This window comes from Nelusetta ayraudi, unplaced genomic scaffold, assembly GCF_046127955.1.
Source record: "Nelusetta ayraudi isolate G7.1 ecotype Tasmania unplaced genomic scaffold, CSIRO-AGI_Nayr_v1 ptg000021l, whole genome shotgun sequence".
Lineage (NCBI taxonomy): Eukaryota > Metazoa > Chordata > Actinopteri > Tetraodontiformes > Monacanthidae > Nelusetta > Nelusetta ayraudi.
This window is the reverse complement of record NW_027466071.1, coordinates 4,164,901-4,172,500: the sequence shown is the minus strand read 5'-3', so window position 1 is coordinate 4,172,500 and position 7,600 is coordinate 4,164,901. Positions and strand designations below refer to the sequence as shown.

The window sequence follows — 7,600 nt, the reverse complement described above, 5'->3', positions numbered from 1 at the left end:
TTGTGCGCCGCAGTGAGGAACAGAGAGCTTCTGCACACCCAGCTGCTTCAGAGGAAGAGCAGATTGGAGGTGCGGACACTTTGTTTCATTCAGAAGTTGCAGCATCTGGATTGAACTTCAGAGTCTGAGAGTGATGCTTGACTGCATGTAGACATCAAGCAAGACTCAACCATTTCAGGCTCACAGTCATGAATAGAGAAACACTCCCTGCCTCTGAAGGCCTCGTACAATAATCTGATTATGAGCCGATGAATGAGGCAAATCCTTCTATTAATGTTGTTTAACCAAGTCGGTGACCTGTTGGCATCGCTCTCCTCCCCCAGGGCTTAATGTCAAGGACCAAGGACTTCACTGAAGCCTTTGAGCTGGTCTTCTCCAAGCTGGCCGGTCTGCAGGAGCGACTCGTGGCCGCTGACGGCCTCCAACCAGACATCCTCGCCAAGAAAAGCCAGTCGGACCAGTTCAAGGTACGCTAACCCCTCCCCCACTCTGGCCCCTCCCCCCCAGTCATGATGGGAAGAAGTGAGAGTTTTTCACTGTCTGCGAGAACAAACGAAGGTCTTCTTCTACCAGGACAAACTTATAGCATAGCTTCTATCTCTACTATTCATTCATTCATTCATTCATTCATTCATTCATTCATTCATTCATTCAAAAAATAGACAGTTAAATATTTAAAACATACTTCTTGTTGCATTAGTCGCTGTAGACCAGTTTTAATTCCCTAATTATGAAGCAACGCTGAATGAACGTTGTGTCATATCTGTGTATTACTGTGTTGGAACTGATATCATTTTATAAAATGATGTTTGCCTTTATCCCTAAAGTCACACTGCAACCACAGCGCCCCCCTGTGTGTGTGTCCAGGTAATTCTCAAGGACTTGCAGGACTGTGAAGCCCAGGTGGTGGCGCTGGAGGCCCTGGTTTCCTCCAGTGACAGCAACAACTCACAGCTCCAGAGGCTCCACAGTGGCTTGACACAACTACACACAACAGTGGTGGTGAGTGAGGAGGATGACACTGTGACAGTGATCTTCTTGAATGAGACTGTAGAGTTGACAGCCTGAAACTGGACCGGAACTGGGACCAGTCGTGTGGTCTTGGAGGTGGCGTGGCAGTGCTCTGCTTGTCGGCCTGCAGTGGTGCAATCTGTGGTCCGGCAGTATAAAACAAGGCATGTTTCCACCAGCGTACTTCAGGTCGGTTCTGGTCGGCTCGGGTCAGGTGGTGAGTGTCTCCAACACGGTTCCAACCGTTACCGGTTTGTCCCTGTTCTTCTGGGGTTCCCAGCCAGCCCTGCAGGGACCATAGTGGTGACGTTGGCACAGCGCCGAGCACTGATTAGCTCAGAGTTTGGACCAAAGACCAGTGCCGGTCCTTCACCTAAACCAAAACCGCAGTGGCTGATGGCTGCAGTGCAGCAAACAGCTCAAAATTGTATCAGGTGGTGCCATTATTGGGTAGTTGTTGTTACATGCAGAGGCGGAGTTCTTGGAAAACAGATGAGAAGCAACTCCAGGATCAACTGCTGCCTCGGGGAGAGGAAGTTGCATCATGGGATCGTAAAGTGCTCACTCCTTAGCTAGTTAAAGAACAATGGCCAGAAGAACCTGGCTGTCTAAACCTTCCACCGCTGAGCTGCAGGTCGGGAGCAACTTCTGTTGTTTTCCTGACAAACTGCACTTTTTTTTCTCATTGGCACTTTTATTTTTCTTCTTGTTTTCAGTTGAAGGAGCGTGAAAGTGAGGAGAACATCGAAAGCCACGAAAGCTTCCACGATAATTTGCTAAAAATGGAGCAGTGGCTGATGATCATCAAGCAGAAGTTTGAGTCGTTTCACAGCCTGCACGAGAAGTGGATGGTGGAGGGACGAGAGCACGAAGCGGAGGTGCGTCTCTGCCATCTTTTCCATTTCAGGAGCCTCTCAGGAGAGCAGAGTAACGCCCCCTATCCTGACACGCCCGGTACGGGGCACCACGGGCAGCAACATTCCAACACATTCCCCTCACACTCGATCATTTCCTTTGGTACAAAGACATACGAGTCATTTAAAGCATAAGCACGAGTATTTCTGTTTGAATATGTATTTTTTAAAGCCTTTGTGTATGAGCTCCTTGTCTGAAGGATTCGTATGAAAGTTGGATCTGCATCGAAGTTACAATATGGCGTTAGTTGTATATTGAAGTTTTGTGTTTTTGGTTTGTGTAGAGAGTGTTAGCAGAGTTTGAAGAGACGGAGCTCCAGCTACACCAGATGGAGGTCCAGGGTCAAAAAGTGTTGGAGAAGACATCTGCAGAGGGTCAAGTCCACATCGTCCGAGACTTGGAGCGACTCAGGGAGTCCTGGACGGCACTACGCAACACCAGCTCCAGTCTTGACAGGTGCCAAAAATCCAATCAGTCAGTTCTTGGCCGATGACTCCGGTCCGATGGGAGACCTTTCCACACTTGGAGCGCCTGTCTGATCTACTTCCTGCCTCCCTTGTAGACTCCTGAACACCACGTCTGACGTTACAGACTCTGCGTCTCTGACCAACCAAAGTCTGCCTCCTGGCAAAATGTCTCTGCCAACTGGAGTCGCGGAGGGAGAAGAAAATGAAAAGGGGGCAACAAACTTGCAGGTCTGGAAAGAACCTGTTTTTAAAGTTGACCGATCGACAAAGTTATTCGGGACCTCGGAAGCTTCTGGAACGGAAACAGGAGGAATCTCGACAAAAGAGGTGAGAGCTTTCAAGCCATTGGGAAGACCTTTTCATTCATGGGATCCACCGAGGGTACCAAGTGACAGTGAGAACATTGCTTTGTAAGCCTACGCAGAATACAAGGAGTACTTAACTTCCAGCAGTACTCACAGTAGATGATGCCTTCAAAGATGGCTCAGCTGATAGGACTTTTAAAATAATAAAATATTTATAAACCACAGTGTGGTGACATGGAAGTGGACTTGTTGATGTGATTACCTTCAGTCTGCGTCCATCAGTGTGGTCCAAGCCGTCCTGAAGCTGCTGAGATGCCTCCTCTTTACGTGGTCGTCTCTTCCTAGTCATGCAGTCAGCTGCTCCTCTACTCTGTCCCGCTGTTCACCCCGGCTGCTTGAGGAACAGCCTGAGTTCTGATCAGTCTGGTTGAGAAGGTCCAAGCAGGTTCCCAGTACACTGGCAGGAGGGTCATAAACCCCCAAACATGGTCCTCTGGTGAAACCATCTTGAGGATGTGGACATGGGAACCCATCATAGCTTAAAATATGTCATGACAGTATTTACGTATATGAATAGATAACATTTACACACGTGAGAAAAATGAGTGCTGTCTTCAGGTGGCCTCGCTGGTTTGCTTGTTTCACAATTTTTGGCTAAAAAAGAAAACCATGTGGTTCAGAGGTCCAACAGCTGATGGTTGTGGAGCAGATGTGTCAAACGTGTCATCACTTGGGTTTTTGTCTAACAGGGAAGTAGAGGACAGGTGATGTCCAGGTGGAGAGAGTTCGAAGCCTGGCTGCTCAGAGAGAGCAGACTGCTCTCCGAGGTTCTGGGGAAAGGAGCTTCAGAACCAGACGCCAAAGAGTTCAAGATTCGTCAGGAAAAACTCAAGGTGTGTTTTTTCTAATGGCACCTTTTAGGGAACAAAGCACAACTGACAAGTCAATTTCAGGTCAGCGGCAGAGGAATCTAAAGTTGTTTGAAGGGTTCAAGCGTGAGGTCCTGTTGGTCCACTCCAGTGGTTCTGGACTGGTGGAGTCTCAGGACCAGCATCAGTTTTTCCTCATCATCACATCGCAAGGACCCAAATTTATTCCCCAGTTTCTCTATGAATATATATATTTTAAAATATTTTTTTTTAAACTGCACTCAATCAAAACAGCTCCACCACCCAGCAGTAGTGCTCACCAGTTGGTGCTTTATGATGGCAGCAGTGCCAGAAATGACAGCACTACAATGCATTTTTATTCTTTTTCTCGACATGATGTTCATGTAATAAATTGTAGCTTCTCACTAATATTGGCCATTTACTGTAAACGTAGCATTTAATTTGGCCGCACAGACCGAAGTACGTGGCTAAAACAAAGGAGGCTAAGCTGTGTGTAACCTGAAGGTGTGTGCTACGGCGCCTCTACAGGCTCTGAGGAGCAGAGCAGCCTGGGGTCAGGAGCAGTTCCAGCTGCTGCTCCAGTCCAGAACCTCCAGCCAGGCTGAAGGTTCTCAGGAAGCCCAGGAGGACCTGGAGGACCTGCGCTACCGCTGGATGCTACACAAGTCCAAGCTGAAGGAGGTGACGCAGGTCAGGAAGAGAACCAAAGCCAAGGTGAGGAAGGGCGACGGGTTCCAACTGGAACTGGTGGACCGAGTAGAAAGCACCATGAGCTGGAGGTTCCTCAGGCCTGGTGGTCTGGAAGAGCTCTGGACCATCTGGAGACCCGCCAGACCACCAGGTCGGAGGGTGAGGGGGGGGAACGGCCCCCGGGCTGTAGTTTGCCCATGGCTGGACTATTGTCATGTGTGTGTTGTTGTGTTACCTGCCTCTCTGTGTTGTGTTGTGGAGAACCTTGTGTTGCATTTCAATCTACAGAAGGTGCTGCTTTGATTTGATTTGATTTGATTTGATTTGATTTGATGTGATTTGTCCCAGCAGTTTCAAAGTTGTTCTAAGTGGTTCTTCATCTTCTGTCCTCCAGAAAGTTGGAGCCAAAGCAGAGGAGCTGCTCGTCCCGTCAAAGGTGCAGAAGGTAAGAGAATATTTATGATTAGAAAACATTTCAGTCCAGTGTTGTTTTCGTTGACGATGACGTTGACGAAATAATTTCGTCAACACCCCTTTTTTTGGAGACGAAGACGTGACATTGACGAATGTGCGTTTTCGTTCACGAGACTAGACGAAAACGTTTGTGTTGCACGTAGGGTTGCCACCTCCGAGAGTTTCAAATCCAGGACATCTCGGGGGTGGCGGGGTTCCGATTTCTCAAGTCTGCCGACGACAGGGGGGCGGAGGCGTCCCCGAAATATACGGGACAAAGTGAAGTGCGTCCCGTATCAGTTCATTACGGGACAGGTTTTTTAGTTGCCAAATACGGGACAATCGCGTATTTTACGGGAGGGTTGGCAACCCTATCTAGACCACAGACGGAAATCAAAATTTGTCATTTTCCCTAAAAAACGGGACAAATTGTGTCCCGGGAGAGATTTCATTTTTCCCGGGACAGGTGGTGAAAAAAAGAGAACAATTCTGGGGAAAACGGGACGGGTGGCTAGCTGCGTTGCTTCGACGGGCTAAAGTTAGTTATTGTGCGATGTTATGTTTTATTATTGCACGCCGAGCCTTATAGCCTTCAGGCTAAAGCCACAAGGGTACGTGAGTCACGTTACAGAGTTCTGGCCACAAACGGTGCACTGTCTTCCGTATGAAGGTGACATCAGATGCAAATCCTGTGTGTGCGTGTGCGTGTGTGCCTATGTGCGTGTGTCCGTGTGTACGTGTGTGCGTGTGTGCCTGTGTGTGTGTGTGTGTGTGTGCGTGCGTGTGCGTGTGCGTGTGCGTGTGCGTGTGCGTGTGCGTGTGCCCCTCTGATTACCTAGTGTTATCTGTTTTTATGACTTTGTGATTGCACTTTTGATGGTTCTCAAAAATAAAACCAAAGAACGAATCTTTTGTCTCTTAACTTGTAGAGTATAATAATAAACAGATTCCACTCAATTAGGAAGTCTAGGCTAGAGAGATATCAATCTGGTAAGTGGTGGTAAGGAATGAGTTATTTTACAAAAGGGTTAGGCGAATGAACTGCTTTATGAATTCAATTGCACTTCATATGACCTGTCAACTTTTGGATTCAATGTAATTTTGGCCTTATTGATAAACATCTTTTTAAAAAAACTAACTGAACCTGGACAAAAAATTGACTAAAATGTATTTGAGTTTTAGTCGACTAAAACTATTAAAGATGCAAAATGACGAAAATGTGACGAAAACCTTTTCAGTTTTAGTCGACTAAAACTAGACTAAAACTACCAAGGATACAAAATGACTAAAATGTGACTAAAACAAAGTAGCATTTCGTCCAAAAGACTATGACTAAAACTAAATCTAAAATGCCTGCCAAAAACAACACTCTCACTGAACTGTTTTTCAGTGTTAATTCCGTGTTGTAATACCCTGTGTGACCAGTGGCTGTGCTGCTCCCTGCAGAGGCCCTCGCTGCTGCGGAGGGTGTGTCGGCTGGCGCTGCCTCTCTGGCTCCTCCTGCTGGCGCTGCTGCTGCTGCTGCTGCTGCTGCTGCCCTTCGTAGACCAAGCACACAGCTGCTCCTGCCACAACAACTTCGCGCGCTCCTTCAACATCATGCTGCGCTACCAAGGACCTCCACCCACCTAGAGGAAGGTCCTCAAAGGGACATAAAACCAAAAAAAAAAAAAAAGCATTTATATCTGAACGACATTCATCATCATCGTTATCATCGTCAATATCATCATTATTATTCAAGGTTTTTTCATTGTCTGTGTTCCACTTTCAACTCTAGGACTCACAACTGCTGTTTTATCTGGTTTAAGGTTTACTGAAAATGAAATAAATACGTACAACTATGATATCTGAAGTAGAATATACTCTACTAAAGTACTTTACACCAACATATCAGAGTGACATGAACATTTTGCAAAGACAAACCACCTGTCAATCATCTTCCAGCAGGTTTTAACAGCTAAAACTCTCCTAGAAATCTTACCCATCAATTCTTTCTCTTCTTTTGACACTTGCTATTTTCCACCATATTCATTTGGTTCAGTACTAAGAAGGCAGGATGATACTGCAATATTCTCTGACACTACAGTATCCCCCTCAGACGCTCGTGTGGGCTCAAAGACTTTTAAAAACAGTCACCTCCTGGAAACCAAATCATTTTGCCTTCACTCTTCTGTCTCTCTTTCTTTCTTTCTTTTATTCCTTGTGCTCCTGAAAACACGCTCCACTTCTCTCACTTTACACGGACAAATACTGTTGCTCTCTGGCGCCCTCTGTTGTTCTGGCCTTCACGCGTCCATTGAGTGAAGCAGTGCAGCGCTGTGCATCGTTTGTGTATCAGTGTTTTTAATCAGCTGATATGTAACATGACATTTGGCGTGAGGTGTGACGTCATCAGAGGGGAAAGCAGCTGGATATTAATGACAGAAGGGTCGTAGTACTTTGAGTACTTTGACTTGCCATGTTAAAATACTGCATGTGCTCAGCTGTTACTGTGTGGAATCCACAGGTGGGGATTTATTCTCTTGTTTCTTCCATCCGTGCATATTCTGCTGATGTATTATATGTATTATCTTAATGATGAGAAAACAATAAATAAAGCTCTGTCGTTATCATTGAAGGTTCTTTTATTTATCCTGATGCAGTAATAGTACAGTCAAGTTCAGTCTGGAAATCTATTGACTGCACTTCTTTTACCTTGAGAGCCACAGATGAAAAACCTCAGAGGTTTGCAAATGATCGGCTGCAAAGTACTGTCTGAAAACATATCATCACAATCCTGTATGACTGCATATGATGTAGTTTTTATCTGTATATTACAGCGAGCTGTCAAGTATCTGGCGTAGAAGCTTCAATAAATACTGGCAACTCT

At 46.1% G+C, this 7,600-nt stretch overlaps 1 protein-coding gene across 2 annotated transcripts in view; it reads left to right on the top strand.

The window, feature by feature from the left end:
* syne3 (spectrin repeat containing, nuclear envelope family member 3) overlaps nucleotides 1-7,600 on the top strand; it is a 14,293-nt gene extending 6,693 nt beyond the window's left edge. For both annotated transcript variants that reach the window (XM_076027722.1, XM_076027721.1), the window contains exons 9-18: nucleotides 1-69; nucleotides 324-467; nucleotides 868-1,002; nucleotides 1,728-1,889; nucleotides 2,210-2,382; nucleotides 2,489-2,720; nucleotides 3,448-3,591; nucleotides 4,117-4,302; nucleotides 4,673-4,723; nucleotides 6,178-7,600. The exon at nucleotides 1-69 is cut by the window's left edge and continues 114 nt beyond it. In XM_076027722.1, coding sequence (XP_075883837.1) covers nucleotides 1-69; nucleotides 324-467; nucleotides 868-1,002; nucleotides 1,728-1,889; nucleotides 2,210-2,382; nucleotides 2,489-2,720; nucleotides 3,448-3,591; nucleotides 4,117-4,302; nucleotides 4,673-4,723; nucleotides 6,178-6,363 — 1,482 coding nt within the window. In that variant the 3' untranslated portion in view covers nucleotides 6,364-7,600. The remainder of the gene's footprint in view (nucleotides 70-323; nucleotides 468-867; nucleotides 1,003-1,727; nucleotides 1,890-2,209; nucleotides 2,383-2,488; nucleotides 2,721-3,447; nucleotides 3,592-4,116; nucleotides 4,303-4,672; nucleotides 4,724-6,177) is intronic.